Here is a 15,721-nt window from a genome sequence, read left to right on the forward strand (position 1 = left end):
TTTTAGATTTGAGAATATACCCAGCATTAGAAACTTGAAAATTTCCCCGACCGCTGAAAATCCTTTTATGTTCTTGAACAGGGGGTTGACTTTTTATCCTTTTGGAATTTTATTTTTTAACTATTTTTATTGGATTCAAATAGTATTTGCTTATTTATGAATAATATCTTAAGTAAATGTTTAGTTACTTAAATGATATTTGGCATAAATAAGGGGCAAAGCGTTCGATACCATTGAGGCGACAATCCCTTAGACCCCAAAAAATCCACCTGGAAGCCTAGGCGGCGCCTTGACTACTGTGGCTGCCACTTGGTCAATTCGGATTGAGTTCAAAATTGACAGGTAATTAGGGTATCATGGAGTATACTTGTGCACAAAATTTGGGCCCTGATTGATTTGCCATGTGGCGGATATTGGATCCAACTACGTAACTTCTTATGGTTGGACCTAATTAGTAATTACTGCCAATTTCTGGTGTATTATGCTTCAAAATAGTAGTTTGCATGAATCTTAAGTTTATCCATGTGTATCTTAAACGTATCCGTGCGTATCTTGTGTCTCTCCACTTCGTCTTTGGGATGTCTCCTAAAACCATCCTTCCAATATGCGGACCAATACTGATACTTGACGCTTTCCCTGTTTGTATTGCTCTATTTGCACTATGGTAGGGAACAATAGTGAACAAGGGAGGAAAATCAGGAGGAAATATTCTTTCTTTATTATCATGTTCCATGAAGAAGTGTTCAACGTGTTTGCCTTGTTGGCAGCTAGCTCTAGCAATAATTCCTTCAAAAATGAGATTTTTCATCTAAAAAGGCCAGTGTTGATCATCACCCATAGATCAATTTGCATTTCAAAACCTGTGGTGTCACAAGAATGCTGACACATCTATTCCTTCTACATCTACATCCCCAAGCGGCAGTCAAACAGGGGTGCGAATACGAGATGCCAGCGGAATGATCAGCCGGACAGAGGCTAGGGCTGTTTAGCCATTTGATCTTAACTCTTGTTATACGCATCAAAACAATTATACTTACCTCTTGAAAGAAAATGATGGGACTACCATGAGGTGAAATTGTTTCTGTGAGATTGCACTTAAAAGAAACAATTTGGAGCTCCTACTCTTAGATGCACAATTTCATGCCATTATTCCTTTATCGATAATTTCCCATAAGAATATGAATCCATATTACGTTCACATAGAATGGATTGTTTCAATTATTGTGGCTTGAGGAGTTGTAGGATATCAACAAAAATTAGTGAAGTTTTTATCCATATGCTATGATTTGCCATCTAAACTGAAGAAAAAACTGCTGCATTACTATGTCACAGGTTTTGGCTGCAGTCATCAAAGCAGGTGCTGCAAGAGAGCATGAAATACTAGCCGAAATAAGAGATGCAGTATTTTCATTTATCCGCAAGATGGAGCCAAGGAGGGTGATGGATACCATGCTTGTTTCTCGTGTTAGAATTTTGTATATAAGATCTTTGATTGCTAGATCACCCGAGCTGCAATCCATTAAGGTAAGGGGACTTTAAATGCTATATTTCTGTTCTTTGGCTCTCTTATATGTTGTCATCTGTATGTTTTGTAGAGATGAGGGGGATGCTCTGCTCACTTCCTTTATACTCATAGGTTTCTCCGGTTGAGCGCTTTTTAGAGAAGGTTAATACTGGTGTTAGTAGAAGCTCCAGCCGGGGCAATAGTCCTGGCAGGTCTCCAGTGCGTTTTGATTCCAGCACAAGGAGCTCCCTGGTTGATGAGCACTTTCATGGCTTTAAAGTGAATATAAAGCAAGAAAAGAAATCGAAGTTATCATCAATTGTTTTGAAACTCCGAGGGATTGATCAGGTATCTGCTTTAAAATTTATTGTGTGGTTATTAACTTATTGTCTGTGCGTTGGTTACTGTATTTACTTATTTTCAGAGATCACTAACTCAAGCATGTTATGCTTGCTGTGCATATGGTTCTTTTTCATTGGACTTTGTCATTTGTATTAGTTACTGATGGTGTGCTTTTGTGTCAGAATATTGTTGTGTACCATCTATACTGTTAGTGGGAAATTGTTTACTTTTGACCGGGTTCTCTTGTAATAAATGGGCGTGATGTTTATTTTGTGAGATTTTTTACTTTGGGCAGGAGACATGGAGGCAGCATGTTACTGGTGGAAAGCTAAGGGAACTAACCGAGGAAGCAAAAAGTTTTGCAATTGGGAACAAGGCTCTTGCAACTCTCTTTGTTCACACTCCAGCTGGTGAGCTACAACGCCAAATCAGATCGTGGTTGGCAGAGAACTTTGAGTTTCTTTCTGTTACTGGGAGTGATGCCATAGGGGGAACAACTGGGCAACTGGAGCTTCTTTCAACAGCCATTATGGATGGATGGATGGCTGGTCTTGGTGCAGCATCGCCACCCAATACCGATGCTCTAGGCCAGCTTCTATCTGAGTATGCTAAGCGGGTTTATACTTCTCAATTACAGCACTTGAAGGTACTTGGTATAGTTGAAACCTAGCTTCTCAAATCTATTCTTCTAGACTTTCTGGCCTCTCTCTCTCTTTGACTTTCCTCGCTTATTAGTACCTTAAGTTGTATAGTTGTATAGTTATACTCGTGCCTTCAGATTGGTGAACTTTCTTCCTGCAAATTTCATATCGTAACTTTAGCAAGTTTCAATCTCATTATTTTGTTTTTTATCTGTATATGGGTAGTTTATGTTTAAGACTCCATATTCTTGATACCTACTTTGGTCTTCTACTAGGATATTGCCGGAACCTTAGCAACAGAAGAAGCAGAGGACTCTGCACCAGTGGCTAAGCTTCGTACCGCACTTGAGTCTGTTGATCATAAGAGAAGAAAGGTATCCATTTACGTTCATCATCCATACGTGTAAATCCAAGTTATATCTTCTTCCTCTGGAGCAATTGATACGGTTAATATATTCTTGGGAAAAAGATCTCTGTCCGGGAGTGTGGCCTATGCCAGCACTCCCATGAGTCGATATCTCTCCTCCTTATGTGAAAAGACACCTCTGCCCCCTTGTTTTAAGGAGGAGAGATATAGACACATGGGAGTGCTGGTGTAGGCCACACTCCCGTACAGAAAACTGCTTCCCTATATTCTTTAAAATTATGGAAGACCTCATTGAGGGAAAGCAACTCACTTCAAAAATATCAAATGTAAGCTTTCAGTAGTAAAGAAGTAGGGTTAGGATTAAGGCTATTAAAGATGTGGGCGAGCCTTGGCGCAATGATTAAGTTTGGCTATTGCAACCATCAGGTTGTGGGTTCGAAACATGGAAACAGCGCTGCTTACATTTGCCCCTCGCAGACTCTGCAGTAGCGGGAGCCTCGTGCACTGGGATGCTCTTTTTTTTGGGGTAAATTACACGACACCCCCTGGTTTTCAAACGAAACTCAAGTCACCCTCTGGTTTTTGAAAATACTAAACCGTCCCCCTCTACAGTAACGGTGTTAACTTAAATCAATCCAAAAAGTGAAATGACATATTTAACCTCAACCAAAATACGAGAAACAATGACAATTGAGGTACCCAACGTTTGTAGAAGTGCACTTTAGATACCCAAAGCTTGTAAATTATATTTAAGATACCAATTTTGATATTTCCAATTATACCCCAAATCACCATCACCGCTACAACCACAATTGCCGCAGCGACCACCATCACCGACCACCCTTGAACCCAGAATCCCAGAAGGCAGAAACTCCTGGAACCCACTGCTACCGATCCTTGCATCTCTTCACCCTGTCTTTGCAGCATCGACCATTGCATCTCCTCCACTCTCCCCGCTGTCTCCCACTCTCTGCATCTCTCTTTCCCACTCCCTCTCTCTACATCTTGGATCCAGTCTATTTCTGCACATATTCCTAATTAATCCAACCAGGGAAATTAGGGTTTTCTTGGTGAGTTAAAAAGGTCCGATTACATTCGTAGTCTTCTGTAAAATTCACATGAAAGCATAACTTGCTCCTCTGGGTATAAAAGCATAACATCTGTGTTTTTTAAAGAAATAAGAGTTTTATTAAAAAAAAAATAAAATTATAAAGGTTTATTTTTCTGGATACAATCTCTGTTTTCTGCTTTGTTTTGCAGCAGTTTGGCTGGTCTTCAAATGGAAGGTGATGCTTTTAGTTGTTTATTTTTTTCCTGTAATGGGCTGTGAATTTTGTGACACGATTATGGGTATACCAGATTTCCAGATTTTGTTCGATCAATCTCTCATTTTTTTTAATAAAAGTTTCTCCTTTTTTTATTACTTTGCTACTTATTAGTAGTTTCTGGAACTGCAGTACCGTTGAGAACCAGCACCAGTAACATCTGTTTTTGGGCATCATTGTTTTCCTATTTCCGTTTCTCTCTCTTTCTTGCCCCGATCGTTTTCGCCTTTCTTTTACTTGTAATGCAAAAACAAACCCACATAAATCAACATAATTGAACAGACACAGAAGAAAAACGAAGGCTTCTTTTAGGTTTGGTCCATTTCCACATCTCACTCGCTTTATGCATTATCTATGAGGGTTTTGATGGATTTCTTGATTGGGTTTTGAGCCTTTTTGACCTTAATTGGCACCAATACAAAAATAGCCTGCTGGATTTCCTAAATCCCATTGTATATTCCATACGAAGTTACTGTAATTCTTGCAGGATTCTGGTATCGGGGTTTTTAGTTGGGGTTAGATTCAGGGAGGCTTCATTATTGGGTTTATTTGCAGGTTAGAAATCTGCTCTAGATTGATGTTGTTATTTTTTTGGAAATGTACTGTGGCCTTAATGGTATCTCCAATCGAATATTTCCTTCAATTTTTGTTCTCATACTATGGATTTCAATCTTGTTTTCTTTACAGCAGTGTTGAACTGTTGATTTGGAGAGGTTTTTGGATGAAAGGTTTGGACTGGGTGGGACAGAAATTATAGGTTTTAATTTTCAAAATAATGTAGTTAAAGTCAAATAGGAGTGAGGAACAGAATATAGTAATAATTCCGGTGGACAGAATCAGATTTGATTGTTATATTCCAGAACTCAATCAAATCAAATGTTCACAGACCTGAAATTTCCTATGAGCATAGTTGTCAAGGTGTCACTACTCACTAGACGACAAAGTGGTTTTTTGGGTTCAAGGTGACAGCTCCCCATGTAGTCTAGGCGCCCAGATGTGAAAGTTGAAACCCAGGTAGAATGGGTAGAAAATTGGATATCTGGTGGATTTAAAGAAAAAATAGGCGATTTAGAGACAGTAGCAAGATCAGCCACTATTCTGCTTCTCCAGACAAGAAGAAATGAAAAAGATGCAGTAGCAGCAACAGCAACCGCCATCACTGACACTACTGGAGAAGAAGAAGAAGAGGAGGAAGCAGATCAGAGAGAGAGAGAGGCATACCTGTTACATGCTCATCTTACTTTCGATGAGCTTTACTAAGTTGAAGAGATGAGGGGGAGGAGAGGGACTCAAGTTGCAGAGGTGAATACAGGGTCTGGGGCTTTAGATTTGTGGATGGAGAAAGAGAAAAGAAAAACGAAAGTGCATGTATTTAATGTACAAATGATATCTGACAAACTGTATGATGCAGCTCCAAGAAGGAAGAAGAAGAAGAAGAAGAAGCCCTGAACTTAGGGTTTGAATAGGGAGCCGTAGGTTAGGATTTATTATTTTTCGTACTTAGTTTATTACTTGTTTTTAGATTGAACCGGTTTAGAATTGGTTGCATCCAATTGGTTCAATGGGTCTAATTTAAGTGAAATGTTTCTACTGGTTAATAGGTTCTTATATCCTATTGGCTAATATAGAATCTACTTTAAATTAGTTGTTTTTAAGTTAGATTCTTTTATTTTAAGTTAGTAGGGGTAGTTAGGATAATTTACTGTTTTAAAGTAATTAAATTAGATTAGATCTCTCCCTTCCACGATTTTAGAAGGAAGAGACATTAAGTTGTAGTAGGAATTGGCCTTTGGCCTTTTATTATAAATAAAGTGGATCGTGGGAGGCTCCCCCACACTGAGATTTGAATTTAAAAAAGATAGAATTCGTGGCTGCTTGCTGCTGCTCCTTGCTCCCTTGTGAGTGTATGCATCCTCGTGGGTTTATCAAGGTGGAAGGGTGGGTGGATTCCTGCGACTCTTTACGCCGTGACGGCTGGGAGGATCTCTCTTCGAAGGTGGTTTCATCCTTCAACGATTCAAGCTACTGCCGGTGGATTCCAGTGTGAGTGTGGATTTTAAATTCTTGCAAAATTAGGGTTAAGGTTTCGGGTTTTAGAATTAAAAAAAAAACAACCAAAACTTGGGTTTTTAATGGGATCCAAGGGCTGGGCTTGGGATCGAGTTTACTAAGTAGGGAGGGGAAGGTTCGATCCAAATAGGGAATGGTTTTGATGGTTAGAATTGCTGAATCTGGAAATTTAGGGTTTTGGGGGTTTAATGGAGTTGGGGGATTTTAGGGCTTGGACAGATCTGATCAAGCAAACTCGATCCCAAGCCCAAAGCTGGATCGAATGAAAGGGTTGGGATAAGGATGCTATGTCTGAATTTTGAAAGGATTTTGATGATAGGATATGGCTGGACAGAATTTAGAGTGCTAGGGTTTATGAGATTAAAACAGAAAATTAAAGGGGATCGAATGGGAAGGGAAGGAAAGCTAAAACAGAAATTTAAAATCCAAACTCACATTGGAATCCACCGGCAGTAGCTTGAATCGTTGAAGGATGAAACCACCTTCGAAGAGAGATCCTCCCAGCCGTCATGGCGTAAAGAGTCGCAGGAATCTACCCACCCTTCCACCTTGATAAACCCACAAGGATGCATACACTCACAAGGGAGCAAGGAGCAGCAGCAAGCAGCCACGAATTCTGTCTTTTTTAAATTCAAATCTCAATGTGGGGGAGCCTCCCACGATCCACTTTATTTATAATAAAAGGCCAAAGGCCAATTCCTACTACAACTTAATGTCTCTTCCTTCTAAAATCGTAGAAGGGAGAGATCTAATCTAATTTAGTTACTTTAAAATAGTAAATTATCCTAACTACCCCTACTAGCTTAAAATAAAAGAATCTAACTTAAAAACAACTAATTTAAAGTAGATTCCATATTAGCCAATAGGATATAAGAACCTATTAACCAATAGGAACACTTCACTTAAATTAGATCCATTGAACCAATTGGATGCAACCAATTCTAAACCGGTTTGATCTAAAAACAAGAAAATAAACTAAGTATGGAAAATAATAAATCCTAACCTACGGCTCCCTATTCAAACCCTAAGTTCAAGGCTTCTTCTTCTTCTTCTTCCTTCTTGGAGCTGCATCACTGTATGTGATGCAGATAAGTCACTGAGGGCTTATTTTAATGGAAAGAAGCCTTGGGATGGGTTATGTATGTATTGGGCCTTTGATCTGTGTGTTTATTTTGTAATTGGCCAATTTAATGGGCCTAATATAGGTGTAGAAAGTAGGAAAAAGGGATCTGCTTCATTAGTTTAGTTAGAGTCCTCTTTTGAGTCTGTTTTCTTTATTATTTCACTTTCCTTGTCAATTTAGGATACCTTATTAGTTAAGGATTGGGTTAGGTTTTTCCTTTTTAGTGTGTAAGTCTATTATTGGGTCTTCCATATAAGTTTGTAATGGAGGCTAGCATTGTACACGAATTTGAATGAATAGAAGAGTTGCTTATGCAATGTTGAAATCCTGAGATAGGATAGGTGAGAGGCATAGGGTGAGATGCCCATTCCATTCCCCCATCCCCTTCTATCGGTTCTTGATTCCAAACCCTAATTCAGTCCAGTCGATCTCAAGAAGTCCTTCAAGTTTGCTGGAAATTCTCTGCAAGTTGTTTACATCAATCTCTTGGATATTCTTATCAATTTCAAGTTGCTGCCAACTCCAAGATCCATCGCCACTGCAGGGATCAATTTCCCATCATCGATTCATGGAAGGAATCTTGGGTTTCAAAACCCTAAAGTGTTGATCGGTCTTCATTTCTTTCTACCAATTGTGATCTTCTGATTTGAGGTTTCATTCTACAACTTCAAGATCATTCAACTCCATTTGTGACTTCAACAGGGTATTAACTGTGGGATTATTTCTCTTTGGTTATCTTTTTGAAGTCTCATCATTCTTCTCTATTGTAATATGGTTCAAGGGTAGTTTGTCATAAGAGTAATTCTGTCCATGTACCTATTCTAGAATGTTCCTCATATTAATATATATAAAGAGGGGTTGTGATCGACTGGACACAAGCCATTCTTCCATTCTCAACATGGTATCAATCTCTACATCGGGATCCTAACCCTAATGCCAACTATCTTAAAACCCTAGAACCCTTTCTCTCTTTCTTTTTCGTTTTTTTCACCTACAGCTCCACCACCAAGCACCACTGCCACTCTCTCTCTCTTCCTTTCGGTTTCACCAAGCACCACCACCACCACCAGACCTCGTCGGAGGCCCTCTCTCTCCTTCGACTTCCTCTCGAGTCGCTCCTCTCTCTCTCTCTCGCTTCTCACGACTCCCCCCTACCCTTCCGCCCTTTCTTTCTCACTCTTGGTGGTGAGTTATCACCCACCAAGGGGTCTTACACCTGATAGGGTTTAAATCCCTTAGTTTTTGGGATTCGTTGATGGTTTCTTTCAGGATCCTTTCTGGGTGTTCATCTAGTTTTTTTTGCCCGACTGGTAACTATGATTGATTCTGATATCTCCACCACCTCTACTGGACATGAAGGAGCAAATCAATGTGGCTTCCTTCCGTTCCCTGCCAGCCCCATTTAATTAAATGGGAGCAATTATCTCATGTGGTCGAGATCTTTTTTTTGGCTATTGGTTCTTGTGGTCTTTCTGGTTACATTACAGGAAACTCTACTAAGCCTATTCATGTTGTTCCTGCCCAATATAAATGGATGACATCAAATTTTCTTGTGATGTCATATCTCATCAACTCCATGGATCCTGACATTGTTGGTCGCTATCTCCTTGACACTGCTGCCCAGGCCGGTAATGTTGCCCAATGCTATGATCTCCATTAGAAGATACATGCCACAAAGCAGCAAGAATTATCCCTCTCCCAATATTATTCTAAAACGTGTGGCATGTGGCAACGGCTGGATTTTTAAGGGCCCTTTATTGATATTTGTGATGTTGATGCAACTGCCTTCAAGAAGTGGGAAGAAGGTCTTCGGGTGTTTGATTTTCTTGCCAGACAAAATATGAAGTACGATCAGATTCGGGCTCATGTCTTGAATCGTGATCCATTCCCAACTCTTGAACATGCGTATGCTACTATGCAATCAAAGGAGAGCCGTCGCACTGCTATAGTTCACCCAGTTACCTAGGAGCGTTCTGACCTCTTCACCAACCCACAATAGATATCTTGTGGGGGTCCTCGTACTACGGGTGATCGTGCCATTGTTGATCGCCCACTGGTAAAGTGTGATTTTTGTGGCAAAGAACGACACACCAGAGAAAAATGTTGGAAGTTACATGGGCGTCCCAATGATACCCGGGGACGTGGACAAGGTCGTTCTTCTACAGCTAGGGCTAATCAAATCTGAGGACACCGCATCCTAACAACCCCTTTCCTAGGAGGAATTTCAGAATCTTTGCCATCTCATGACTCAGCTGGACACCACTTCTTTATCAGCTCCTTTTGCAGCCTCTACTATCTCACTGCCAGGAACCTCTGCTCCACCAACTTCTTACCCGTCAGATATTTCTTTTGGTGGCCAATGTGCCTCAGACATCCATACATCTTGGATAATTGACTCAGGAGCCACCATAGTTGTCACGGCGTTACGGCGATCCAAGTCGGTGGAGGGGTGTCACGTCGATATATCGACATGTCGCCCGCCATGGCGTTGCCATGGCGAGCATGTCGACCATGTTTTATTTTTTATTTTCTCTATTTTTAATGTGTTAATAGATGTATACTCAAGCCATGTTTTATTTTTTCTCTATTGTTTCTCAAGTTTTGAGAAGAAAATTCAGAAATCAAAGAAGAAATCGAAGAGGGAAAGAAGAAATCTAAAGAAATTGAAGAGGGAAAGAAGAAATCGAAGAGGGAAGAAGAAATCGAAGACAGGAAGAAGAAATCGAAGAGGGAAAGAGAGACAGGAGGAAGAAATCAAAGAGGGTCGCCATGCAGCCCTCTCCAGCGCCAGGATGCCATGGCGACGCCATGACAACTATGGGAGCCACTGACCATATGATAGGTTCTTTCCAATTTATTCAATATTTTCCATTGTCTGGTAATAGTAAAGTCTGTGTCGATGATGGTTCTCTTTCTTTTGTTTCTAGGAAAGGCACCATTAAGTGCACTCCTCTTTCTCTTTCTTCTGTCTTACATGTTCCTAAATTTTCCACCAATTTATTGTTCATTAGTAGCTTGACTCGTGATTTACATTGCACCGTGACATTTTTTCACTCATTGTGTTTTCCAGGACTTGAAAACGGGTCGTACGATTGGTAGTGGTAAGGTGGTTGGTGGTCTCTACATGCTGGACAGCTCTTCATCTGTTCCATCAGCTTTGCTTTCTCATTCTGACTCATCCGATTCTGCCTTGGCTGAACTACATAAGTGGCATCAATGTTTGGGCCACCCTCCTTTTGGAGTCTTATCTACATTATTTCTCAGTTTAGTTAAAATCTGTAATGCAAACAATTTCTCTTGTGATGCTTGCATTTTAGCAAAACAAACAAGCTATTTATCAACTTTCAGATAGTAGAATTTTAATACCATTTGGTTTGATTCATTCTGATGTGTGGGGCCTTGCCTATTGTGTTTCTACTTCTGGCTTTCGTTGGTTTGTTACTTTTATTGACGGCTTTAGTTGTATCACCTAGGTTTATCTTATGCATCAAAAGAGTGATGTCTCATCCTGCTTCTGGTTATTTCATAAAATAGTTGAGACTCAGTTTGATGCCAAGGTAAAGATTTTGAGGACAGATAATGGGAAAGAATATATGGATGGATCATTTCAGTCTTATCTGTCCACTCATGGGATCATACACCAGACATCTTGTGTCGACACTCCAGCCTAGAATGGTGTCATGGAAAGAAAGAATCGACATCTCTTGGAAGTAGCCAGATCCCTTATGTTCACCATGGCAGTCCCTCCTCGGTTTTGGGGCGATGCAGTTCTTTCTGCTGGATACCTTATTAACCTGTTGCCGTCACGAGTACTTGCAGTTGCAGCTCGCTGTCCTCTTGAGGTCTTATTGGGGTCTTCATCATGTGTTGTGCCACCAAAGGTGTTTGGTTATGGTTTTTGCTAGAAATCACCATGTTAGTGGGAAGTTTGATCCCAAAGGGCTTCGCTGCAATTTTTTAGGTTACTCTGCCACCTTGAAGGGGTATATGTGTTATCACCCACCTACCCAGAAATTACTGGTAACCATGGATGTAGTTTTTCGAGAATCTGAGGCTTATTATTCTAACCAAGAACTTCTTCGGGGGGAGTCAGTAAGTGAAGAGGTGTCTCTCGTTGAACCATTGGTGGGTGTTTTTGTGCCTACAGTGGAAGAGACATCCATAGAACTTGAGGATGGTATAACCGGAGCAGAGCAAGAGCAGCCTTTAATTTAGGGGGAACAAGAGCTGCCTTTACTTCAAGGGGAGCCTGAGGAACAGCCCTGTACCTTGAAGATTTTTTCTCTTGTAACATGGCATAAAAGAACCACCACCACTGCTCCCACGCAATCGGCACTACTTGTTCCAAGTTCTCCTCCTGGTAAGTTTGATCTTGATCCTACTTTGGACCTAACCATTGCTATTCGTAAGCCACAGAGAACCTGTACTAAGCACCCTATTTCAAACTTTGTTTCATAGTATTCTCTTTCTCCTTCTTTCCATGCATTTGTTTCGTCCTTATCCTCTGTTTCTATCCCTAACACCTGGCAGGAGGCATTAGCAAATTTGAGGAGGAATGAAGCAATGAATGAGGAGATGTGTGGCCTAAAAAAAATGACAGATGGGGTTTAGTGCCTCTTCCTCCAGGAAAGAAACCTGTTGGCTGCAAATGGGTTTTTGCTGTTAAACAGAACCTAATACTCATTTGAAGAGTAAGGATGGAGAACCAGTGGATAAGGGCAGTTATCAAAGGCTGGTTGGACGTCTTATTTATTTGTCTCACACCAGGTCTGATATAGCATTTGCTATAAGTGTAGTCTGCCAATACATGCATGATCCTCATTCCACTCATCTGGAGGTTGTGTATAGGATATTGAGATACTTGAAGTCCTCCCCCGGGAAATGCATACTCTTCTCTCCTCAAAACTATTTACGGGTTGAGGCTTTCCCCGATGCTAACTGGGCAGGCTGTCCAAATGACAGAAGATCTACCTCAGGTTATTGTTGCCTGATCTAGTGCGGAAGCTGAGTTTTGGGCAATGGCTCATGGGATATGAGAACTTCTATGGCTTAAGGGACTCCTTGAAGACTTGTGTTTGAATGTTGAATTTCCTATGCGATTTTATTGTGACAGTAAATCAGCAATAAGTATTGCATATAACCCAGTTCAACATCATCGAACCAAGCACGTTGAGATTGACAGCCACAAGTTAGGCATGTTTGACATCTATGCACCCACTTGAGGGGAAGTGTTGTGATACTGGTTCAAGGGTAGTTTTGTCATAAGGGTAATTCTGTCCTTGTACCTATTCTAGAATGTTCCTCATATTATTATAAATAAAGAGGGGCTTTGATCTTCACCAAAAAAAGAGGGGCTTTGATCGACAAGACACAAGCCATTTTTCCATTCTCAACATTCTCCAACCAATTTGAGATTCCATTGTTCTCTTTGGGATCCCATTGCTCTCTTTCTTGTTCTTTGGAGATTTTCTATTTGATCCTGTCTGGGATTAGACCTATTCTGGTTCTAGTCTTTCATTAGTATGAGAGCACACAGCCAAAATTATAGACCCCCAATGAAAATTCTTATAATGGAATCATTGAATTAAGGTACTTCCCCCTATATTTTAGAGGGACAACAGCACGCCAAAGTAACGCGTAGGAAACAAGGCACCACGGCGCTTGGCCACCGCCTTGCCTCGCCTTGGCACCATGACAGTTATGGAAATGAATACTGAATTGGAAGTAGAAAACCATGCATCATCAAGAGGTCAATTTCTCTGCGGGTTTAATCGGCTGCGCTCAACGGGATTTACCTGCAGATCAGCAGCTTGGTTCCAATATGAATGAGACCAATCCATTGCAGGAGACCAAAGAAAGCAATCTGGTTCAATAACAGAGAATAAAGAAAACCTAAGCATGCGTTGAACATCTTACAAAAGAAGTTAGTGGTTGAGTGGCAACAATATGTTCTTGTTGATGGGAAATGCTGGAAGCGCCAATGCTTTTAAGCAACTAACTCCACTTGCTTGTATTTGAAGCTCTGTTGATCTTTTCTTCAAAGGCTGCTGGTGTTATTTTTAGGAGTTAGGATATCTAGTGATGAAGGATGGAGGTGGTTTTGTATGTTTGTTTTTGTTGTTGGCTTTCTTTTAAGGAGTTGGAATGTTGATTTTCCTTGACTTTCTCTGCTTCTGGACTTCTGGTCTTTGTTTGGGTGGTGGATCTCTTTTGTTTCTCTTTCACTTCCATAGTTCAAAATTTCGCCAAAATCTTGGTACAATTTCACTAGTTTCGACATGCAAGAGGTGAAACACCCAGAAGCAACATAATTTTGGTTGAAATTTCATGAATTTCATGCACTGTTTCTTCGAAATTTCAATCATTTCGACCGTTTGTAAACCCCCCTCCCCGAAATAGCCAAGCAAAACTCAAAGAAAAATGCCCTGTTTTGGTCGAAACTTCGCTAATTTCGGTCTGACCGAACTACGAGTTTTTGAACTATGCTCACTCCTACCTGCCCAACCCCACAGCGATGTTCTTTTTCTTTATCTTCTTTTAATATTACCAATCAAGATGAAATGTCTATTTTATCGATTTAATTCCTATCAGAAATGAATCCCACTAAAAGTAAAGCTATTGGCAAATCTAACAATCTCATTGACCATGGGAGATCCATGAGGTCGCAAAATACGGGGATTACTTTAAGCTTTACAGTTGAAGAGTGTGACCTGGAGCTGGCCTGAAAAAGGTGGCCAAGGGTAGAGTCTGAACTAATGTCAATGGCCTAGGGCGGAGGAATGTGTTCAGCCTGCTGTACATCCTGCATTGGAGAGAAAAATTCCATCTCTTGCTGTTATCAGCTTGTAAATGTGGGATGTCTAGTTCTTAATGTGAAAAATCTGTCTAAACCATATTAACATTATCAACCCTAAGGTGATTTCAATTCATTTGTTCATTCATTCTTCTTTTTCCTATCTCTTGCTCAATTCCTAAGTGCGTTGATGATGCTGAGAATTGATTTAATCCTAAAAGCCTCAGTGCATTAGCTAATTGAAGATTTGGTTGTCGAAGATTTTTTTCATCACAACTATGGAACATATCACCTAAAATGAGTGCAAAATCTACAGCCATGGAACATGACAATATTTTCTATTAGCAGATTCTGGAACAGATGCGAAGTGATGCAGCTTTACTAATGGTAGGAGAAGGTGGTTCACCTATTCAAAATCCTTCCACTGCAGCAGAAGATGCACGGTTGGCCTCTCTTATATCCCTTGATGGCATATTGAACCGAGTCAAGGTTTCTACTTTACATAAGTTGGTGTTTTTTGTTTTTTGTAAACTCAAATTACAGATCATCTTTCTTATGAGTCTTTTATGTAAACAGGACATAATCAGACAGGCCTCTGTAAACTCACTAGGCAAAAGTAAGAAGAAGGCCTTACTTGCATCTCTACATGATCTTGCAGGGCAGATGCCTTCTCTTCTTGAGATTGATCATCCTTGTGCCCAGAGACAAATTGCTAATGCTCGTAGTGTGGTCGAGGTATGCCTCTTGTATTTTGCAACTGGAGATGTTTGATTGCAAGTAATTCTTTATATCCTTAGGTACAACAGGTTGATGAGTAAGTAATGCAAAGATACGCATGGAAATGGTCAAGATACACATGGAAATATACTTTTGGAGCAAAAAACAATATAAATAAACAATAAATAACATGTATAATGCATAAACACTAAAATGGAGAACAGCGTATAATGAGACAAGAGACTTTCATCAATTTTATTACAAATCCATGCAAATGATCAAGTATGATGCATCAACAAACTTAGTTTTATCTAAATCTACCGATTTAGAACAAAAAAAAAAGGATTAAAAACCATGATTAACCACAAAGATCAAGTTTTTCTGAAACTTACCTTTTTCTATGAAATTTTCTTCAATCACTGATCTCAAAAACAAAAATCATAGTCTGATAGTCACATGGGCATTTAATGCCTGTATCAACGTGTATTGGTTGGTATCGACCTGTATCGAGTTGTATCGGTATGTGTCAAGCCGTATCGGCCGATACATACCGATACTCTCGCAAAAACTTTAATGTATGTATCGGTCTGTATTGTATTGTATCGGTTTGTATTGGTCGAGTCGATTCCGATATGTATCAGTCTGTATCAGCGGATACTTTAAACCTTGTATATATCGAATTGACAATCACATTAAAGACCATCTTATGCCTCTAACCAACATAATATATCAGCCAGATCAATTAATGAGCCAAGATGATACTCAGAGCATGAAATTAACAATCTGTCTAGTGTCTACTAAACCAGCGGTAAAGCAGTAACCACAGTTTTGAAGTTGTG

General features: G+C 40.1%; 1 protein-coding gene across 1 annotated transcript in view; it reads left to right on the forward strand.

Moving 5' to 3' along the window:
• LOC122659805 (kinesin-like protein KIN-14L) overlaps positions 1–14,951 on the forward strand; it is a 114,018-nt gene extending 99,067 nt beyond the window's left edge. The window contains exons 17-22 of the mRNA XM_043854938.1: positions 1,333–1,524; positions 1,637–1,852; positions 2,142–2,492; positions 2,763–2,861; positions 14,514–14,654; positions 14,742–14,951. Coding sequence (XP_043710873.1) covers positions 1,333–1,524; positions 1,637–1,852; positions 2,142–2,492; positions 2,763–2,861; positions 14,514–14,654; positions 14,742–14,936 — 1,194 coding nt within the window. The 3' untranslated portion in view covers positions 14,937–14,951. The remainder of the gene's footprint in view (positions 1–1,332; positions 1,525–1,636; positions 1,853–2,141; positions 2,493–2,762; positions 2,862–14,513; positions 14,655–14,741) is intronic.
• Positions 14,952–15,721: the final 770 nt, after the last annotated feature.

The sequence above is a fragment of the Telopea speciosissima genome, chromosome 4 (assembly GCF_018873765.1).
Source record: "Telopea speciosissima isolate NSW1024214 ecotype Mountain lineage chromosome 4, Tspe_v1, whole genome shotgun sequence".
In the NCBI taxonomy this organism is placed as follows: domain Eukaryota; kingdom Viridiplantae; phylum Streptophyta; class Magnoliopsida; order Proteales; family Proteaceae; genus Telopea; species Telopea speciosissima.